At 40.1% G+C, this 23,374-nt stretch overlaps 1 protein-coding gene across 1 annotated transcript; it reads right to left on the minus strand.

Moving 5' to 3' along the window:
- Positions 1-4,702: 4,702 nt before the first annotated feature.
- Positions 4,703-21,751, minus strand: METAP2 (methionyl aminopeptidase 2). The gene is made up of 11 exons (XM_014964096.1): positions 21,457-21,751; positions 20,506-20,607; positions 17,219-17,284; positions 16,794-16,896; positions 12,072-12,233; positions 10,150-10,331; positions 9,973-10,067; positions 9,791-9,887; positions 9,154-9,257; positions 6,680-6,795; positions 4,703-5,423 (listed from the first exon to the last, which is right to left on the minus strand). The coding sequence occupies exons 1-11, from the start codon at positions 21,635-21,637 to the stop codon at positions 5,171-5,173; spliced, it is 1,461 nt and encodes a 486-aa protein (XP_014819582.1). The 5' UTR covers positions 21,638-21,751; the 3' UTR covers positions 4,703-5,170.
- Positions 21,752-23,374: the final 1,623 nt, after the last annotated feature.

Below are 23,374 nucleotides of genomic sequence, written 5' to 3' on the forward strand. Positions count from 1 at the left end.
GCTCCCTCAGCCTCTCCTCATGTGTCAGATGCTACAAGCCCTTCTGTTATCGTCCTGGCCCTTTGCTGGAGTCACTCCAGTAAGTCTGTACCTTGTACTGGGAAAGGCAGTACTGGACCCAGCCCTCCCGCTGTGTCTCACAAGGGCTGCCTAATGCATCCCTGAAGACTGCTTCCCAGCCTGTACTGGTGCCCGGGGTTATTCCTGCCCAGGTGCAGGACTCGGCATTTCCCTTTAGTTGAAGTTCATGAGGTTCCTGTTGACCCCTGTCCCCAGCCTGTCTCTGTCTCACTCCCTCTGGGTGGCAGTGCCCCCAGCTGGCCCACCAGTCTCTTCTCCTCACTTTGTGTCATCTGCAAACTGGCTGAGCACAACTGACACATCAGGCAGGTCAAAAGTATTTTTCTTAAACTGAAAAATAAAACCATTTTCCAGTGCCAGATGGTAACAGATACATTCATCCAGACAGATTATGTGTCTTCACTTTTATCTAGTGGTAACCAAGGCTTCTGTACAGCTCTCCCCACTTCAAGGGATTCAGAGATTTGGCCTTACTGAGAAAAACTGTTACCTTCAAAAACTGGGGAAGCAGACACCTAAAGCCCTGAAACAGCCAGGCAAAAAGCTTCCTCTTCATCTCAACTGCTGACTAGTCTAAAAAAAACCCAACCAACCTGTGTAAAGTACTGCAGCTTTGCAAAACAAGAGGGAAGTCAGCATCAGTACAAAAGCAAAAGTAAAAATCTCCGACTTTTAGCCTTAGTTACAAGAGTTGGGTGACTTGTCATGACAACACCACAAATCAAAAATCCTGAGTGAATCACAGCACAGTTGTCTTATTTTTTTTCATTTGCTTTAAAAGTACTCAAACATTTCAGTTTATAAAAATAGAACTGACTCCATGGAGAAAAAGACATACTATTGAAAAAAATTCCATGGTGCTGTTCTCACATTACATTGTCTTTATCCCTAAACACACCTTCATAAAACCAGTTGGCAGAAACATTATTTTCTGAATGGACTTAAGGAAATACACTGCCTGCCTTTGCTCATGGGCAGCTGATGTACCAAGGAATGCCAAGTACCAACAAGCTGGAAGTGCAAAATCCCAGCAAATTATTAACCATAAAAAGCCTAATTCTCTTCTTCCTTCCTGTAAGAAAAACATTTGAAAGAAGTAGGACTTGGCAAAGTTGTTTTACCTCCAACCACCACCTGTAGAAATCAGATTAACAAATTCCAGTCATGTTCACGTATTATTACATCATTAAGTTTCTGTGATACCATCTTACCCTGGTTTTGAACTTTTAATGCTATACGGATATTATTTTAATACACTGAAAGTAACTGGAAGTTGGAAGACACAATAGCAGCTTTCTCACTGTAACAGCAACTTCACCTCCCTCCCTCGATGCCCTGTTTTAGCCTCCTCCTTGAAAAGTTAATTATACTCACCCTTAAAACGCCTGCTCCCTTGGCAGCCAGGCTGTTCCACAGCAGCTTCCACAAAGGTAGAACTTACTTATTTCACAGTCAAGAGCCTGAAGCAGAAAAGTAAAAGTCCCTAGGGATACACCTTACAGTCACTTCTTAGCACCAAGTTTATTTCCATTTTTCATAAAATCTTCCACTGAAAAGGGAAAACCCTGCTCTTTCTAGTAAGGTGGTATTTTAAAGCCAAAATGTCAAGTGCAAAACTCCCAAGGAAATCTACCAAGAATACACAAGCGGAAAAATAGCTACAAACAGGAGCCCTGTGACTCTGAATGCTGCTACCTCTTTGATTCAAGCACAAGCAGCAGAACCTGGCCTTTAGCTGGAAAGCCCCTGTAGTTTTAACAATATTTTTTATATTCTACAAAGCACCCTCCCACGCTGCAGGAGCTTTGAAAAACAAAGACGACCAAACCCATCCCTCCACTCAAGCCTCCCGCTTGCTGGCTGGCAGCCTTTGCATCCACCAGCCCCCTTCTCCACATCCCATACATTCACCCCAGGCCTGGGGTGCTGCGTGGTCCTGTGCCCAGCTCCAGACCCGGGCCATGCTGCCCAACGCACTGCTTTCTTGGCAACTGCTGGAGGCTTTCACCTAAATTCTAACACAATAGACCTTTTCTGGCTTGGGACAAAGTCAAGCTCATTTCACGTTTGCAAGCTACAGTTAAAAGTTTCTGCCTCATCCTGCTCCTTTCGTGTGGGCAGAGGGGCCAGGATTTAAACAGTTGAACAACTTGGGAAAGCAAACTCACGGTGCCTGCTGCGAGCACAGGTAAACATGAGACAATTTGCTATTTTACAGTCAGAAAACTAGCACATGGAATTAACAGAACACTTATTTGAGTTTGAAGAGTTATTCAGGCGATCAAACAGCAAGGAAAAAAAAAAAAAAACAACCCAAACTCAAACCCCGCATCTGAGAGTCTAAAATTAGTCCCCTGGTTTGGAAAATCTTAGGCCACACCTTCATCAAGAGCACAGATCATGAGGTCCTGCTGTACATTCTCTAATGACATGTGTGTCTCATGGTCTGCATGAACAAAAAAATCCTACAAAGTAGGTTCTGAACTCTCTACTTTGGCACCTCTAGTAACTGTATTCTCTACAAAAACTATCGCCATTTTTTGGTGCTGCACATACTCGAGAAACAAGACAATCCCCATCTTCTAGACCTTTGAGAAAGACAGACTTCAGTATCTGGGTCAAAAGTCTTTGATAAACTTTTGATTGTGTCAAGTGACAAGACAGTACAGTCCAGTTATCAGACAGCGTGGCCGGGACTTGATAACTACACTTCCAGCAACAGGAATGGGCGACCTAAAAAGCATGAAAGCAGCAGAGGAATTTCTTTTTTTTTTTTAAATGTAAGGAAGTTGTAGAAATAGGGCTTATCTTCCAGACTGACAGGTGTAAATGGTCAGCAGGATGGTCAGTAGCACAAGCAGCAGGTATCCAGATAATCCCAATTAAATCTAATGGCAGCAAATGATCATCACATTCTCAAAGTATTTTTCTGAGGCATTTCCTCTACTATTTGCTATGCATGATTGTCAGCTTCCGTATGTGAATTAGCACACAGCCAGGAAGTTAAGAAGTTAAGAGAACAGGCTATAGTCCAAAGTAGCTCTACTTTTCTGGATCTTCCTATTTTGTTCAGGTAAAACAAAAGACAAAGGGAGGAAAACAAATCATTGATCCGTAAAATTAAATGTTCCTGAAGTAACTATCAGGAAGATTAAAAAATCCTGAGGCTGTAGGAACAGTATGGAATGCCACTGAGCTACCAACAGACTACCTTTCTAGAAAGCAAAGTCTGGAATTAGTGGGTAAGAGGCTGAGACCCAAAGCAGATTTGTCTTACTTGTTTCTGGCAGTATTTGTAGTAACCGGGCTTGCTACCAAAATAGGGTGAGCTGGAAACCATTAACTCTGCCCCGTTCATCCCAGATCCTTTCAAATGCCAGTTCTTCCTTTGCAATGCCCAGGCACGTACACCAGCTACTGTTTGTTTGGAAGCTGAGAGACACATGCCCACACAGCTGCATAAATTACTTAACATTCATTGCTGGGATGCCAAGACTCCCAAACAGCAACAACGGGAATACACATCAGTATCCCATTTCAGCCATTTCTAGAAGCAGCAACAAGATTAAATAATACTTACAAACAGGAAAAAACTCACTGATGTTTAATACTTTTAAGGCAGCATGTGACACTGCCCCCCTCTAAACTGCAGTTCACACACCGGCGTTTTAAAGGACAAACTGCAGCTTTTATCCAAAGGCAGAGGAGGAAAGAACTGGTATTTCTAAATGAGTATGAACTCCTCTAGAAATAAACACAGGCTGGCACTATAAAGGAGCAGGTGAAGTATCTCCATTTCCTAAGCACTTTAAGGCACCGTTACTGACCTATTAAATACGCTGTTGTTTGTGTTACCAGTTAACTACATAGAATTTTAATATGCAAGTCATGCATATATATATACACACACACACACACACACATATATATATATATATCTAGGCACAGCACTGGAAGACATACAGCACCTGGGCCTGAAGAGCCATGAGATTTAATTCACCTTTACGAATCAGATTTGCTGCAGTGGGAAGGCAGATAATGACCACTTATGTCAAGAAAACATCAAATATTCCAGATTAGTTTGCCTGTATGGAAGAACTTTCAACACTCCAAAATAAATTAAGGTTTTAATTGTCCCCACAGCTTGTCCAATCTAATATGTACTTAAAGGAGACCAGGGATCACACGAAGCAAAATTTCACTCCAAGCAAAAAGGCACGCCAACGGCAAAGAATCTGTGGGGATATACATACTAAAATTCAGCCCAAAGTTGCATGTTGCTGATAACAGCAAGAGAGGCCACGAGATGGATTTGACATATTCCAAATACAGCTAAAATCTAAACCAAAGCCTGGCACTCTCAAATCACACCAACCATCTCTTTGCACCTCTACTCAAGTCACATTCTGTCCCGCAAAGTGTCGATGACTTCTTGCCCTGCATCCCAGCACTGACAAGACTATTTAAGTAAGCACTAAAAGGCAAAGTGTCATATAAAGGGTAAGACAGGTCCAGTTTCAAGACAAGAAATGGCAAATCAAGTTTGTAAAATATTTAATAGAGCGGTTTCCCAGCAGACTCCTGACCAGAATCATAACCAGACTTCTAAAAAGTAAATATATTTTTAGATCTGAAAATTTGTCTTTATTTTTTACAAAATGGATTCCAGGAAGTTTAAAAGGCAATATCATAGAGGACTTGGGCGCAGAAATCAGGTGTAGTCATTCAAAGCATTCAAGTAGGAATATGGTAATATAAATATTTGAAAAGCATCTTTTATCATAAATGTTCAAAACAAAATGTATAACTCATTCCAAACTAAAAATTGAGCTTTATAGCACATATTTCCCTGAACAGAAAAAAAATAAGTAACTTTTGAAATATTTCTAAAGGCCTGAAAGCTTTTTTTTTTTTTTTCCTTGGTTAGTTACATTAGAAGACTTGCCTTTGATTAAATTCCTTCCTTTCCAAATATGGAAAGTATTACATCAGTCCACTGTTAAAACAGACAACGTGTTGCAAATTAATTCTGGTATAGTATGTTCCGACAAAGCCTAGAGAGTATAAAGGTGCTGAGGTGGCTTTGAGTTTAGTAGTCATCTCCTCTGCTGACAACCTCCTTGCAGGTGGGGCGCAGCAGTATAGTGTGCTCAAACTGGGCCGTGTAGGAGCCTTTAATGTCGCACAGGGGAGGATACGGATCCACTATCCCCAGGTCGCAGAGGTTCTTCAATGCCATTAGGTATTTACTCTCCCCCAGGCGATCCAGCCATCTGCGGCAGAAGGCAAGAGTACCAAAGTTTTCATTGATAACATTCAGCAAGTGTTTTGCTCTTGGAAGCCTGAAGAAGAAAAAAAAAGAACACGTTTGAGAAGAAAGAGGTATCACCAGCAAGCATTCGCTACAGAAATAAACCACGCCTATGAAGAAAAGGGTTAGATTTCAATGTATTTTAAGATTGCCCAGTCTTGAGATGACTTTCTACATCAACCAGGTTTTCCACTCAGAAAACAAAGTGCATTTTCCTCCTGCACTAAGATACTCTTTAAAACAAATCTGAATGCTGCCAAACACACTGGCAATCCATTTCAAATACGGAAAGTTAGGTTGTGAACATATCTGTATTTAACTACCCAAGGAAAACTAAAACCACAGTGACGGGAACCATTCTCTTAAATAATAAAGAGGATTCATTTTAGAAAGAAAACCAGAATTCTTCTTGATCCAAAGAGGTTAATAATCGTAACTAATTTAGGTATAAGCTTGGTGGTTTAAAACTCTGAAGTTTAACTTCTGAAGTTAACTACTCAGTAAGCTTTTTTTTCATACTTCTTACGATATATAGGAATAAAAAGTAGAGATTTATAGATGTGCTAAGAAATAAGCTTATTTCCAAACATAGGCAGTTCCTTTCCCACTCTTAGATTAATTCTCCTTCCCCCCCAATGCCTTTTTGATATTACTAGATAGTTCTATTTTGTCTCCATAGAACAATCTGGAAAAGCATGTCTGACTGCTATGTTTCTAACCATAACAGCCTTCACTTCCAAAAATACATCACACTCTGGCAAATAACAAAATCCCAGTGAAACATGCAAATTAATAAGCTATTTCATCTTATAGCAATACACTGAAACAAGAACTTAAAAACCACAAAGTATCCATACAAACCAAACGGATGACATGAATAGCTTGCTATATTCTGGGAACAACACTAAGACAAAGATTGTGGCACAAAACCATAATACAAATGTTGATTTTAAAAAACCAAATATATGCATTTAATATACAGACTAATATACAAACACAATCTTTATATTATTAATTATAAAAAATTACTAATGATTGGAAGTTAAAACAATCTAGATTTCTGAAGACACAATCATTTTCTCCATTTGCAGATTCTTATGTATCTGGAAGAATATGGAAGCATTCCAATCAGAGCATATTTCATAACAGGAACATTGCTAACACCACTGTTTGAGTCCTCTGACAGCCTTATTAATTAGTGAAGAACATGCACTGTATCAAATTTGAATGCTACGAGGGTGGGAGCTCTAGCGCAATATACCAACAAAAACCAACAAAAAATCCAACCTTATTGGCACATGCCCAACATCAAAGTTCTTCATATAATGAGAACACTCCATATCATCATGAACAACACCTTTTCCTGTGCTACCGAAGGTTTCTATAGCATATACTTCACCTTCCTAAGGAGAGAAAAAAAAGAATTTCATATTGCAATATGAAAATAACTGTCATTAGGCCATTCTGATATAATGATCTCAGTATAACAACTTTTGAATACAGGTAAATTAAATGTGAATAGATTCAATCACCAAGTCAATGTAGAGAAAAATTCAGTATGGAGATTTCACACAGTAAAGTTACAGACATTTCCAAAACATCAGCTAGTTATGTTAGTACCACTTTGTTTCAAGCCATAAACATCAGCATGTTTCTAGTCACAACTTCTCAAAGTCACTGCAGTTAAAACATTGACAAAGTATACATCCAACATAACTAAGAAACTACATTCTGCTGCAAAGCATTTGCTAACTGGAAGCAATTCTCCTTTGCTATTCAGACAGAAGTCCTAGGAAACGTAGAATTGAGACATGGCAAATAGATGGTGATTACAGAGACTTACTGCACTGAAGAACTTTCTCCTCAATTTCTGCAAGAATTTTCTGGTAACAGCTGCTAGTATAAACCCTTAACCTGCTCATTTCCACTCCTCAAGATGAATTTCTTCAAGATCTGAAGGTGATATATATCTGCAAGGGCATTATCAAAACTCTAGCCAAGAACATACTGAAATGCCATTATATAAACTCATTTCTGCCAAGTGCAGTCACGTACCCTTAACGGTAGGGCTGTGAAAGGGACTTCACAAGATCAGGCAAACATTACTGGACAGCCGGAGCTGGGTTTTTCCGTTTATTAAGATACTTTGAAAGTCATGACCAAAAAATAAGCAGCCGTGTGGAAAGCGGTAACACAGGCTTCCAATTCAAGACAAAAACTCTTAAATAAGATACCCCTGAATAATCACCAAAACACAAACTCACAACTACTCCCACATGATGCCACAAAAGAAAAAAAAGAAGCACTTTACGCCCACTTTTTCAGAATAAGGATCAGAAGCTCTATTTCTCTGTCACAAAAAACTCATTGGGTTGCAGTTTGATACTATAATTAGCACAGTACAGTAAGAGCTTGGCTACGCTCCACATTCTTCATTGGCAAAACTCACTGTCCTTTAACGATGTAGGATTGTGTCCTGAGTAACCTACAGAAGCTGAGGAAATTAAAAAGTGCCTTCTCCCCAGTGTCTGGATATTCAATTAAAACAAATCTCAAAGCTCTGAAATCTCCAAGTAAGATTTGCTTAAAGAACACTTATACTAGTAATATACTGATGATGGATGATACACAAGACCCAACCATTCACTAGGCTAGAATAAGGGCACACAAGCTTTCTCTACCTTCCTTTTTCAATATTCTCTAATCCCTTTGCACACTCCTCTACGTAAGATGTTAGTTCAAACTTTGTCTTTTTGCTCACATCATTAACAAGGTGAGCAATAATTATGACACAAGTTTTGGGTGATGTTAGTGAGGCTGCTTCAAGAAACGATGCTGTCCAGACCATACCTGTCCCTATTCAGTTCTTAGGTGTCTTATTTACTTTGATAGGCTTACTAGTGATCATTGCTGAGCAGTGATCTGGCTTAGAATGAAATTAAAAGCTTCTTATCTCATTACCAATCTTTTAAATAAGCCTACTTATCCTGTTAGCACACAGGCTTACATCAAAATGGTGGCGGCTAAATCTCAGGTTACATATTTTAATACTGCCTTTCCGATTGGTAACGTTTGCCAGATGATGTACAGCCAATTCCTCTTCCCCTGCTCCAAAACGCTATTCGAACATCATCTTTCATGTAGCCTCTCACATTAATTAGAAATATGCTTAATTGTTTTGTATCTTGAAAGAAAAACTGCACTGGAAGCTTTTCAAGAAAGATCCCATATCTAATTGTACTTGCAGAAAATCATCCAAAGCTTCGACACTACAGAAGTATTTTTCAAGAATTCCCGGAGCAAGAGACGATTGTTATTTTGTCTTTTTATTTACAGAGGGAACAAACAAGGGAAGTGTGAACGACTGGCAAGCCCTAACACCTTTCGGGGAAAATTCTGGTCCCCTCAAGTTCACCCCAAATTCTGAATTCCCGTCCTTTTCCCTGCTCTTAAGTGCAGCATTCCAACACTGCATTTAATAACGTGTGCACAATGAGAATATTTTATTTTATTGTTTGGTGGCTTCAATTTCAGAAAGTGTTAGACAGCAGAACGCTCCAGGGCTAAACGGAGAAGCCACCGAGATGAAACAAGAGTGATCATCCCTTTACCAGAACACTACAAAGTGTTCAGCAAAGTTTTTCCTCTGCTGCAGTTAGCTACCAGGTTCGCAAATACTACACGTTAGAGTGCCCAGGAAATACTAGTCTTGCAGTGACAGTTGGGGAAACTTAACAGAAAGATTTAAGAACTCCATTTACCTCCATTCTTGTGGCTTCTCCTCCTTTCACAATGGGCACCGTTTTCCCAGCATGTATCCTATATGGCCCAATCGAGTGTCCATTCAAATTGCGAATTGGTTTCACTTTTGAAGAAAACATTAATATTACAGGCAATTTCCTAATAAATGTTAAACCCTTTAAGGCTATTTCGTTTGTTAGCCCACACTGGAAGTACAATAGTGACTCAACATATTGCAGAGGAACTAAATACAGAACCATCCACGCATCTTGTACAAATTCCAGACAACACACAGTTTTGTGTCTATAAATATATACAATTTTGTACGCTGTATCAAAACTTCTTCATTAAAGATCAGCAACTCCATCAGTACCAAAAGTTATTAATAAGTCAAACAGCAGGTATCAAATCATTTGTATACTTTGAAACGTTGATTAGTCTTCATCTTATCTGTTAAAGATAAAATACCTGGAAGAACAAGCCAAGAGCATTCTTCCAGAGGATTGTCAAGCAAGCCAGAAACAGGTATTTTTATGCAAGTCACTTGTACTATACTTCTAGTACAGAGGTCTTTTCAATGTCATACTAATAAATCAATGTTTGTACAAAGATACATACTCTAAGAACAACTATTTTTATATAAAGAGAAGAACTTGCCTTGGTATGTTTTGCCATCGATTTCAACCTCGTAAGACTCCATCACTTCTTGAATGGCCTCCCCCACATCACACAGACGTACATCTATTCCAGCACACTGAAAATAAAGCACAAGCTAAATGAAAAACAACTGCAAAGTTTACTGTAAAAGACTTGATAAATGACTTGCATAATGACCATACCTTTATTCCAGTATTTGTGGCATCCTTTACGGCTTGTAATAATCTGTCATATTTTGGATTGAATGTGACTGTAAAAGCACAGTCAATAATACGACCTGAAATCAGCAGAAGTTAATTAGCAACATAGTCTTTGCACTGAAGAATGTTCTAAGTTTTAATTAATAAATGAAAACTAACCACTAATATGCGTCCCAAAATCTATTTTGCAAATATCATCGTACTGCAGGACTGTTGGATCTCCAGCATTGGGAGTGTAGTGGGCAGCACAGTTATTCAGAGAACACCCGGTAGGAAATGCAAGACCTGCATTTAAGCCATTTTCCTTTATCAGTTTCCGGGAGCAGTCTTCTAGTTTTTCGCTAAAAGGCAGAGGGAAGGGAGAGGAAAAAAAAAAAGAACATTAACTTTTGATTAATATTTCTTATGATGACTTCAAATCAATCAATGCAAGAACAAAACCTCAGAAAAATATTCAAGGAAATGTTTTAATTTGAAATCTTAAACTATTTGTACGCTAATTAGAAGGAGACCCTAGATTGGAAAAGGTTAAGTGCAACATAATGATCTTTGGTTCTTGGTGTTGTTTCTTCTACCCTTTCTTAGGCAAAATTGAGTACTTAGCTAGTGTTTTTACTTTAAATTTTAAATATCCATCCTTTACAAGCTATGTTTAACCCATTCTTCCTCAGCAGCAGAGGTTATACAACTAAAGTTTAGGCAAATTAAATGCATTATTTGCAATTACTGTGATTTAAAAGGAAGAAAAAAAAGAAAAGAGAAAAAAGGCAATAGTATAGTTCTCTCATTTATTAAAAAAATGTCTAATTAAAGAAGGACTATATATGTATTTTTAAAATTTAAGCAATAACTGTGATAAAGTAAAACCTTGAGACTAGCATTTGCTCTTGTTTTTTGTCTACTCTCAAGCTGTTAGGTACTGGAAAGCTACAGATACACGTCATCAGTGCATACTCCTGTAATGGCAGTGAATGATGTAAACTGCAGCTCACATCAGTGCACCAAACTCTGATTTTATTTAAGAAAGCTATTCACTCTGGGCAATCTGGAAAAAGAGAGCTAATTTTAACAGGCAAGTCCCCGTAGCCTGAGGTACTTCAGGAAGAAAAGTCATGTTTTGAGAAAATTATTGCTTATAACAGTAAAACTGTATAACTCACTATGACAGATTTGTTTCAGCCAGACTAGTGATTTAGGCAGCTTTCTTCCACTTCCCTGATGGTATATTATTTCTTTCTGTTATCCTCACACAGTTACCTTGAGGATCAGCTCTGATTAGCTTCCTTACTATCCTACTCTTGTCAGCATAGTCCTCAGTCACACCAGGCTGAGAGCACCTGATTTTGGAAGCTAAACTGTCCTGGATCAGTGCAGTACTTTGACATTCACTCTAGATAAACTGAAGGACAGAAAAAGGAATAGTTGGAAGAGTCTAGAGAATCCACCCAGTCTAATTTTTTCTTTAAACTTTACCTTAATCAAACTCATGTTTATCTTAATCCATCTGCTTGGTTATTTCTTATGAACTGAGAAGAACACAAATACTGTGTTTCTCCAGAAACATCAGCCTGTGAAGACTAAATATAGACAAAATCTTCCTGCCCCGGACTGAGTACACAGCCACGCTGTTTGTCTCTCTCTTCATCCACTCCCAGCCGCAGACTGCACCTGCACTGCTCCTCCACACAGCATTTCACTGCCAATTCTGGCAAAAGCCAGGATGTTTACTACTGCTACTGCTGCTTCTCTCAGCACCGCTGCAGAACTTATGTGCAAGAGTAGCCAGAGCATTGAACATTAAAATCAAGCATGTGCTCAAAATAAGCGAACGTAACTGAAAGCATAGTTTGAAATTCAGTGTAATCCCCGCCTTGTAAAGTTGCATAAGCTAAGAATATGTTAGAAGAGGAGACTTAAAGGAAATAATTGGGGATAGTGGTTGCATACATCAAACAGAAAATCCCCCCAACACTCGTGACACAGTGAATTAAGAACAGAAAGTTGAGACTAAATCCTTCCCCCCCTCTGGAGAAAGAAGAAAAATCTACAGCAGAGGTCTTTGAGAAGATCTGTGTCCTCACCAGATTTCTATCATTGTCATTCCAGGTTTTATCCAGCTCATAACATATTTCCTCACTTGTCTGTGTGCCTCTGCAGCCTCCCGAAAATCATTCCAGATTTCCTCGCTGGCTTGGTCTAGTGCTTTCTTTTCTTCACTAGTTGTTCTCCAAGCAGCAGTTCGCCTTCAAAATAAAGAAAGTCTGTCATGAAAAGTTACTATAATTACAGGAGTCATCACAATTTCTGTCTACAGCCTGCAAAGCGTTTATTAACCAGTCAGGTTTACACTTCCCTGTACAACAGAAAAGATCCTGATTTATAAAGGTTTCAAAATAAGCGTAGCATATAAGTATCTGTCAGCACCACAGATTGGCACCCTTGAAACGCAGTAACATTGCAGAAAAAGAAAAAAACATAGAAAAAATTCTATACATAGAAATTAAACCCAGTTAGACCATGGACAATATTATTCCCTTCACATTTTCAAATCCTCCTATAAGCCCAGAGAAGCAGTATGCTTGAAAGATTTATGATTCTTTTCAAAAAGACCGAATGGGCATATAAAATTCTTACCAGCACCTGCAATTCTACCTTGAGTTTAGCAGGGCAAATCTCTGCAACATGCTCTGCTCATACAAAAAGTTTATTATTTGCACAATCTTATTCATTCAAACAGCGCTCTTCCTGTATGTAGACGAATCTCAGCACTGTAGTACAGGTACTTAGCCCAGAAACTTTTACTGACTCCTCCAAAATTTAAAAGCTTGCAGTTCCAGTATTACTTTTGCTCAGCCTCAGAATATTTAGGTAATAACACCTAATGCAGTGTATATTAACTATGACACATGCCACAAAGTTACTTTCTAAGTTTGCTGGATGGTCAATTAACATTTGTTCCAGGAGAACACCACTCATTTTGGCTCTTTGGTAAGTTCACAGGAAAAAAAACCCCAAGAATAATTTTCAATATAAGACTAAATATAAGATTAGTTTTGAATATATTTTTTTTTTATGCAAGAAACCATACAACAAAGGTTCCAAGAAAGCAAACAAACAAAAAGGTAATTTAAGCACTCCAGCAACTGTCAGAACTTAACTGAGGCTACTCTTTTGACTACAAGGTAGTGACACCCTTCAAATGGTGAAACTGGAGCCCTGTAATGATGCAAAAAAGTCATAACCCAAAGTCCTAACTCCACACATGCTAAGCAGGACAAATACACTACTAGAAACAATGCATGGCTGCACATCCTGGCAGCTGGGTCATAAAAGAAAAGGGATCATAGACGAGATGGACCAAAGATGTTGAACTACACCAAAGTTTCCCACTCTAGAAATTAACTTTTATCTTTATGCACATGAGCTGACTCTAAGCCAACAACAGAACACACAGAGTTAAATGATTACTTTTTGAAATGCAAAAGCATGGCTACTTACCTGTTTGTGAGACATGTAACTTGGCTCTGTTCTAAGTTTCCTTCACAGCCAAAAAACAGGTATGAGTGAGCCAAGATATTATGCCCTGCAATTTTGCTGCATTTTGAACTGAGCATTTATATAGCATTAAGAGGCCTGCAATCCTAAAGCAGAGTTGAAATGGCAAAGAAGGGTAACAGGCTATTCCATACAATTTTTCTCACTATGACCACAGGATCCACATATTTTGAGACCCTTCTGCTTGCTTCCCTTGAACTTCCTGCTCCTTTTCAGATAAAGTAACAGAAGTACAAAGGAGAAATCCCACATTTACTTTTCTGAGCAGTTTTCCTACTTCAATAGGAAGTATCATGCATACTACTGTTAGAATTTGCCTTAACCCTGGTAAATTCCACTAGGGGAAAAAAACCAAAAAACAAAACAAAAAAACAACAGGTTGCAACACCTAAGCCCCCCTACTGTGCTTGGAAATGGGACTGCTGCCAGTCACAGCACAAAAAGATGGAAAAGGTGTACTGCAGAAAAACAGTGGGGAGAAGGACTTGAGGATCTTTTCAGAGTGTTCTGGATTCCAGCAGGGAACACCCTCTGGTAGCAGGAGCTGCTGGCAGAGTCTGGGCAGCTGCTCTGCCACTAGTCATGGACTTAAATGCAAACTCCAGCAAACTGGCAGGAAGCCATCCTCCCTCTCTCCTACTGTATTTCAGCATATAGTCACTTCATGCAAGAGAACTGGGGGACAAAATAGGCCCAACATTTAAAAATACTGTATCAGACCTGAAGTATTTTGCTGCCAAAGCTGCCCCACTGCCACCTGGGAGCTCAGGAAAGGTGATGACATGAAATCCCTCTTTGGCCTAAGCACTTCAGGACGTATGAAAAGTCCATTGATGAGCTAAAGGTCTCACACCAAACATCAAGTCCTCTGACAGGTACATGAGCTATCAAGCTTTCCTGAGGTCAGTCTCCTGATGTGCTGGCTACCACACAAATCAGCTCAAGAAGTTCACCTCTTGCTCCAAGCCATTTCTTCCCATCTTTTCACTCCAGTTCACAGCCCCTAGCTTTCACAAGTAGATATGCTGTGCAGATTTTAGTGATCAAAGGCAAGAATTCCAGAAAGCAATTCCCCCAGATCACTTTAACCCAGTTAACAGCACAGGGGTAGAAACAAGGAGGCAAGGATAACATTTCTTTAATACCACTTTAACACAACAGTGTATCATGAAATATTGCTTATAGCTTTTCTGCTCTCCCTGTCACATCATTTCAAATTCAGGTGTCTTCAACAGAAGCCTTCAAACACAACTAAATACCCAAGACATAAAGAAATCAAAGCTCTTGGTGTGTTGTCTGTAACAATTGATTCTCTGCTATTTTTTCCCCTGAAAATTGAAGTATACACACTTCTTGTTCAACTTCCCACACAAAATACACAATTCTAGGTTGACGACAGATAACTTTAGAAAGCATGTGACATCAAGAGTTAAGAATAGAAGTGCAACTCTTTAAATAAAAAAATCAAAGACAAAACCCTACTGACCTCAGCATGAATAAGAGAAGTGGCACAAAAACGCTTCACCGATACATAAAATGAAACTATTATTCAGAATAGGAAATATCCTAACATTCGTGTTAGCTACTAATTTAAGTAGCTGCTTATGTTAGGAAATGCTAATGTAGCATCATAAGATTTAAATATTTAAATTAGGAACAAAACTTAGCATATATTTGCTTAAGCAAATTATATAAAGATACCATTGCACAGTCCTTAGAAGAGTTTATTCTTCTTCCATAGCAGAACACCCTTGGTAGACAAAAGATGCCTCACTTAAAAATTCTGTTAGAAAAGGTGGTTTGGTTTTGTTGGGGTTTGGTGGGGTTTTTTTTATTTCAAATGAATAGTAGCAAGCCCAGAATAAAACATTTAATCCTCAATAGCTGGATGCATAACAGAGGTGTAAAAATAGTGTGTCATTTGTTAATAAACTATGAACATACTTAAGATGTTTATAATCTAATTTCCTGGATTGCTTAAATCATGTCTTTCTGTACGTGGCTTATGCATATACAGTCACTTAATTCTTAAGCATGAAAGAATCACTCGTGAATCAGCCTATCATGACTACCCTGTGAAAGTCCTTCATTAGCATGCTAACATTGTGCACACAAAGAAGGCATTTATAAATAAATATGAGCACACCTTGTGATCAAATTGAAGTCATTAGAAGAAAAGGCTTCCTCAAACCAAATTTTAATCTCATAAAAATGAAACTATATTATCTGTGAATATCTGAACACAATTTATAGGACGTACTAGACTCTTAACTGTATTGCTTACACTCTCTGAGAAACAGGCATTGACTTTAAACAACCAGTAAACATTTCAAAGGAATTTGATTCTGAAAAAAAGAAGTAATTGAAAACTAAACAATAAGACCAGAATATAAATATTTATCTACTCCCCTCCCCTTTGGTTTAACCTATTTTTTCAGAGTTTTGATTCAAAATTTCCTGGAAAGTTTTAATTGGCCTTTTCATTCAGATTTTCATGCAATTAAAGCTGATTCTGCCCCTACCACACACACAAGCAAAACAAGACCTTCCACAACACTTCATGTAGGAAAAAATCAGGAAACTCAGTCAGGCTGGTATATCCCAGCAAAGCATAAGGAAATAGTAGTATCCTATGAAAACATACAGATGCAGATCTCCATTCCAGTAAACCACTAGAAGCTGCTGTTTGTTTAGTATTACTCCCATGTCACTATGAATTATAGAAAAACAGTTTAGGTTATAGTAACTATATATCTATACAAACAAAGAGAAGCAAAGCGCAGAATACACCACTTCAGCTTTTAATTAAACCATCTCATACACTGAGATTGATGTATGTCTACCAAAAAATGGATAAATAAAAAGTTGACATCTAGATGCCCCCAAAACTGCTGCATTAATAGTGTATCACCTTTCTAAATTTTAAACCTTCACTCAGTTGTAATTCAGACCACATTTTTCTTACAAGCTGCCTACTGAAATCCAGTTGGTCCCCTGGGTCTCAAGGTCCCCTGCTTCATGGCAATTTCGCTCATACAGGCTATACCTTAATTAAAAGGTTAGGGAAAGAGGAACATTTCTGGCCTGAAGACTTCTATTCATTAAGTGCTTAGATGATCCAGTTAGGGGAAATAAAAAAAGAAAAACACGTATTACAACTCACTTTGTCTATTTAGTTTCACGTTAACAGTTTTGCAATTCAGCACATCCAGGTGACAGCATTAATTTTTTAAGCTTAAAACACTCACCCATCTTGTGTTGGTGGGTATTCACATTCTTCTCCCTTGGGGAATATGTTGCTGGGAAATAGATCGCATATTGGAATAGAAGGTGGATCTGTCTGGACCTTAGCTGTTGAGTATAATTTAAGCAAGTTCAGTGTTAAGTACCTTATTTCAATCATAAAATTTAAATGGCAAAAGTTATTTAAGATCCCTGTACTAGAATTTGGGCTTCTACCAAGGCAATGTATCACAGTGCCCTCATATGACTTTATTTGGCCAATGCTCAATGTGGCGTTCAGGGATACCAGAAAGAAGAAAACTCAGCCACACTTCACCTATGAACCAAAACCGCACCCCAAAAATTTGTTCCAACTGCCAAGAACAGCACTTACACACGCTTATACCAAATATTCATGCAGTCTATCTTTATTTTTATGCTTGATACCTACGTCCTTTCTTCTTTTTCTTCTTCTTCTTCTTTTTCCCTGTTGCTCCATCTCCTTCACCCTCTCCATCTACAGGAAAGAAAGTGCTCAAGTGAACATAAAATAAACTTGAAGAACCAAAGAATTTTGAATAGACACAAAACCACCAGGACTATCTGGAAACACTTCTTTCACAGCAGAATTTCATGGATTAAAAGTCAACAGCTAGAAGCTGCCACCAAACCATTAGCATTTTCAGTCCCTACACCAAACACAGAACTGAAAAAATACTTTCTGAAGTTGATGATTTAAACACATCACCAAACAGAGAAAAAAAGCAGATCAGGGAAAGAGTTTTCAGAAAGTCCTACTCCAAAGTCCTCTACTCTCAATTCACTCAAAAAGATGCTTCAGCTAAAGGAACTTTATGCATCTGGAAAGATAAAAAACCCAAACAAGTAAAGATCACAGCACTTAGGTCAGGATGAGTTTAATCTGAAGATAACAGGGAAAGTCACAACCAGCACTGAGCAAAACCACTCACTGTGTGTGGGATGTACCAGTGGGAGGTTTTCAGGGAACACAGCACATAAGCACCAAGAATCAGCCACACCATGTCACAGTCACATTTGAGAGATAACAATAACCCCGAGGACTTCACATTTGGCTGCATCTAATGCTTATTTACTCCATAAACAATGAAGGTATGTATCTAATGTGATATCATCTAACTAAACCTTATGGACCTAATCACAAGTTCATTTAAAAATGGGCAAGTACCAGTCATCAACATTTAGAACATTTATTTTTATCTAAAGCAAAAAGTAAAATTGAAAGAATTTTTAGAATCAAGTAAAAGCACTATCATTTTGAATGCATTTATACAGAAACTTCTATGTGCTCATTTAATTAAAAATAAAACCAAGCCAAAGCACTGACCATTTGTTCTAGTCACTAGATTTTATTCAAGCTTCTCATGGTGGTCAGTGTCATCCACATTTTTATGTCATAGTGACTGCTGTAACCCTGCAGCTGGGGCAAAATTTCAGTAATGTGTCACTCCTGCCCCTCCCCAGCTCATTTTGGCATTAGGTATCTTATACCTGCTTTTTTTTTTTTTTTTACAAAAAATTTAAAATAACTTGTACTACTAGTGTAGCTACAATATAGTGCAGCCTACGAGACTCTCTATCAATCCATATTTCATAGACAGCCAAAAATCCCTAACAGCACATATACATTTCTTTAAAATGTGGTAACTTTGCCACACTTCTCTTGACCTTGAGCTGTGCTCAAACCATTCATCAAGAAAGGAATTAGATGTGACTCCATTTCATTCACCGTGATTTCCCCCCCCCCCCCTTTTATTTTTAAATGCTAGCCCTAACCTGAAAAAAAAGTACAGCATTTTTCAAATGTTGTCGTTGTTGCTATCTGCGTATTGTGGCTTTTTCATACATCACTGCACGTGAATCTGCCAACTGTGAGCCAAACTAACCAGACTTATGCTCTCATGTCCTTGAAGACTGCTGCAGACTAACTGTGCTGCCAGAAACATAACTACTGCATCTGACCAATACCCTGTTTGTCTTCAGGTTATTCAGCTGGTTATGAAAACAATTTTCACCAGAAAAGCAATTTAAGATCTTTGCAAAACTGAAGCCCGCCCTTATGCCTTTTTAGTATAGTTTAATAACTTAGTCTAATATCATGCAAAAATGTTATCCATCAGCATGTTTTAACACTGCAATGGAAATGTGAAGAGCACTTCCTAGTCTCTCCCTGATTTCAAAATGTATACAGTCTCATTTTTGAGGCCATTCAGTTACGGTCTTATCAAGGGAAAAAGAAAAAGGGGAAGGAGAGGTGTTTTATTGGTTTTAATCTAATGCAGCACTATGTCTTAAGCAACACCTCTGAAACTACACCATTAATATGGCAAGCGGTAAGAACCAGTACAAGAAAGAACACAGAGCTGCGTTCCAAAAGCTTACAGAAATCTTTTGTTCTGCAAAAATATTATTGTTTTTCTAAAAACAAATCCAAGTCCAATAAGTGGGAAAAAAGCAGATTATTATGTCAGTGATAGCACCACTTCATATTCTTGCTATTCTTTATAATACTGTAATATTAATTGCTAATAGTGTACAAAGCATAAAAGAACACAGTTCTTTATATGTGACCAACCATTGTATTTCTCCTGAGATGGAACTATAACTACTCTAATAACTTTCAAAGAACTTTTTTCATTGTATAAAGTGTTCACAATCCTTCTCAGTATTTTTTACTTTAGTTGCAACAATGGCAAAGCACTTATTGCATTAATTATCTTTCAACTCCATAACCTGAAATGTACCACAAAACAAATAACCCATCAGAATATGCTTGTACAGAAAGTAGTTGCATAACACTGGATGCTATATATATGGAATAATAATGTTCAAAGAGCAATTAACTTGTAATTTTATATATCTCAGCAAACTTATTTCATTTTTTAAACTACTATATCTAATTTATTAAATTAAATTCTGGAATGTTGAATTCCAGCAATAGTCAACTCGAAGATTTCTAACCAGAACAAGAAGATATTTTATGGTGCTGAGCCAACTTCAGTTTCCTTCTTGTAAAGTAGCATTTAAACTATTAACTTCAGAAATGTATTTTCTCAAATGTCTATTTCTATTGAGAACCACTCATCAAAACAAAGACAGCATTTTAATTTGATATCCCTACATGAAAGATGCATCCAGCCTGCATTTCAATAGCAGACACTTCTAAGGCACTTGCTTAGATCAGCTGCATAGCACAAGCAACACACAAGGTGTATGCCTGGCTTGTCTATTAATTTCTCCCCAGTTCAGTTTTAATAAAAAATTGGGATTGCACATGAACAGGTTTCAAGTCATTGCTAGAGATCTTAAGATCTATTAATTAAAACCCTCCTTTAAAATTTTGCTCTGTATTTTTTCTAAGCCAAGAGAAAGTATTTTGAACATAAATTTACACTGGCCATACTAATGCAAACGAGAATGATTAATAGCTTACCTTATCTTAAATTAAACATTTCCCTGCAGTAGCAAGATCCTTGAAAACAAGCAGTTTTACAAAGCTGTTATCCCTGTTATTTTTTATATGTATGCACGTATGACAGCTAAATTGTTGCCAAAAAAGTAAAAAGTATATATAGCTACATCTCAGCTCTCCCAAGCTAAAAAAAAAAAAAAGACATGTGTAAAGGTTTGTTAAAATGTGAGTCTAGGATGGAGTTGAAATTTGAGAGAATTTCAAGACAAAAAGTTAGTTACACTTGCCTTCATCATCATCATCTTTTTCTTTCTCCTCCAGTGCTTGTTTATCCAATTGTTTTGCTACATCATCAAGAGCACCTTCCATTTCTTTATCTGTTTCTTGTCCTGTTTGTAAAATTAAAGCATGCCGATAGCTCCACATTAGTAAACAACAGCCTCAAAACTTTACAGAAATATTATGTTGTACTCATCCTATAGATACCAGAGCACGTGCTGGGTCTTTTGGTTGGTTTTTTTTTTTTTGTAAAGCAGATCCAATGTGCACGACTGTAGGGCTCCTACATTGACAGGTACAGTTACTGAAACTTGCATATAGAGGTAGCATTATCCAAACACTTCTGACTACTTTTTTTCTGCTAGGGTAACTAATTCTTGCCATAGCAGCAGCCTGCTCCTGTGAGATAATATGGGCGTGAAGCAGATAATTATAAACGCACAGCCTGATCATCACTAACTGCTAGCCTACTAAAACAAACCCAAACCGTAGTTTCTTTACACTATTTGCCCAGACTTGCTCCAGGTCCCTCAGCGAGCCTGGGAGGGGTGCAGAGACTCCATCACGCGGGATGACTTTTACAGCAGCAGCCTCACGCCTTTCCCCCCGAGGGCACAGGAGGGGACGAAGGCAGGGGCGGCTTCCCATGTGCGCACCGGAGCGGGGAGGACTTCCCTACACGCAGCTCCCCCGCTGCTGAACGGCAGCAGCATCCTCCGGGCACCTGCCAGCCCCCTCCTCGCCGAGGGGATCCCCCTCAGCCCGCACAGCCGCCACGGGCCGGGACGGCGGCCTCGGCGGCGCCCATGGCCCTGCCCGCCCCTCAGGACCCTTCAGCCACCCCCAGCCGCCCGCTGCCGCCTACGAGGCCCGCTCTGCCGGGTCGCGGCCCCCTCAGGCCGCCCCACCGGCCTGTCAGCGGAGGGTCCCGTTGCGGCGCGGCGCGGCCCGGTCCCTACCCGCGGGGCCCGCTTTGCCCTTCTTCTTCTTCTTGCGCTTCTTCTTGGCACCATCCTCCGCGCCGAGCCCCGCCGCGCCGCCCTCCGCCCCGTCCTTGTCTTCGGGCTCCGGTGGCAGCTCGCCGTTGAGGTGCTTCTCCGCCTCGGCGGCAGCGCTGCCCGCCTGCCCCACGCCCGCCATGTCGCCGCGGCCGCGCCGCCTCCCACACACGGGGCGAGCGAGAGAGAGCGAGGGAGGGAGCGGCGGGGCCGGCCCTGCGCTCTATGGCGAGCGCGGGGCACGCCGGGAAGGCTGGAGGACTACGCCGGCGAGGGGAGGAGGAGGCGGAGGAGAGGCCTCCCTCAGCGCCGCCCCGGTACGGGCGGGCGGCCTGTGAGGGGAGGTCGTGTAACGGCTGTGCCCGGCTGTGGAGCCCCGCTGTTTCCCCTCTCCCGCACCGCCTGCCCCCGTGTCACCGGCCCGCGGCGTGGGCCACCGGCGCCATCGCTGTTCTCAGCCGATGCCTGTGGGAGCCCCGCCGGGCGCCATTGCTGTCCTCAGGCTCCCGCCTGTGCCCGGTCACCTCGTGGTTCCTGTTTGTAGCCTCCGCTGACGGGCAGAGCGGTGACCAGATGCCATTTTAGGTGTGTTAAGTGGTTTTTTAGGAGGGGTGTGCGCCCTTGAATCTGAAAGGCCCGTTTGGGCCGCCGGCGTTTTCCAGGCGGCTGGAATGGGGGGAATCCAGTTCAGAATCCTTGGGTGACAGAAACTGCTGTCACGGAACCAGCTTCAGTGTGGAAAGGGTCAGTGGAATGAGGTGGGACAAGCCGGTAGCCCTCACGAAGGGTTCAGAAATGCAGGTGACTGTCTTCATCAGCAAGTATCTTCTTGGGGAAAGTACAATTTAAAAAAAAAAGAAAAAAAGAAAATGTTACTAAACCAAAGCAGCCCTTTCCCAGCAGGAACAGCTGCGATGAAAGAGTTTTAGAGCGTTCAGCACTGTTCAGATTTTACAACTTGAGAACACTGAACAAATTAACTAAGTTGCAGGAGAGGTAACTTGTACAGAAGGAGAATAATGTCAGAAAAAAATAACTTCTTTCAAGTCCAATGAAGCAAAAAAAGGAAGATTTTAATATTCAGTAAAGGGCACTGCCTTGTCCCCTTTCCACCACTACCTGTAAAACCAAGGAGAAATACCCATATTATCAGCATTCACTATTGGTTCATTAAATCGGCCTAATTCTTAAAATTCCTGTACTGAGTTTGCACTTTTCACAGGCTTTCTACTAGAATAACCATGCTGGCTAAAAATGCTACTTTTTATCATCCTTACTGGCACATTTTAATAACTCTTGCCTTAGATGCATTTATAGGATAATACGGTTTATAACTTACGAAGTTTATAAATGGGTCTTATCCTGCATAAGCGTGCTTTAAAATGCTTCTGCAGCCAGGTCTTTGCTTGGGAAAACTGGTAATGCCTTGTACCTCACTGAGGCACAGATCCTGCCCCCGGACCCCACTGAAGCTGGCTGCTTGCTTCCATTTTCCCCCCTGTGGCTCAGACCCAGGGGCGCTCCCTCACTTCTGGCCTGCTCCATTTCTCAGCAAGCACAAGGCTTCCAAAAGACTTAAGCTAATGCTCTAGTACTGAGCCAAGGAACTCCATCCTGCTCGGTGCGGGTGTCACAGCAGTGTGACAGTCCTCCCGTGCTTTTGCTGGTAAGAGCATGAACATGGAAACATCCAACTATTTCCCATTTCATGGGAGCAGGCTGGGAGCAGGGAAGCTGGCTCCCCTGGTGTTAAGGCTTGTTCAGAGCAGTGTGGCATGTCCCACCTGCTGGGGACTGCTGTGGTACCACTTGTTCCCCCTTTGAACCACGTTGTTACATGCCAATGTCAATACAATCAGACCAGCTCCAGGAGGGTCCT

Source organism: Calidris pugnax, unplaced genomic scaffold, assembly GCF_001431845.1.
Source record: "Calidris pugnax isolate Ruff unplaced genomic scaffold, ASM143184v1 scaffold44, whole genome shotgun sequence".
Lineage (NCBI taxonomy): Eukaryota > Metazoa > Chordata > Aves > Charadriiformes > Scolopacidae > Calidris > Calidris pugnax.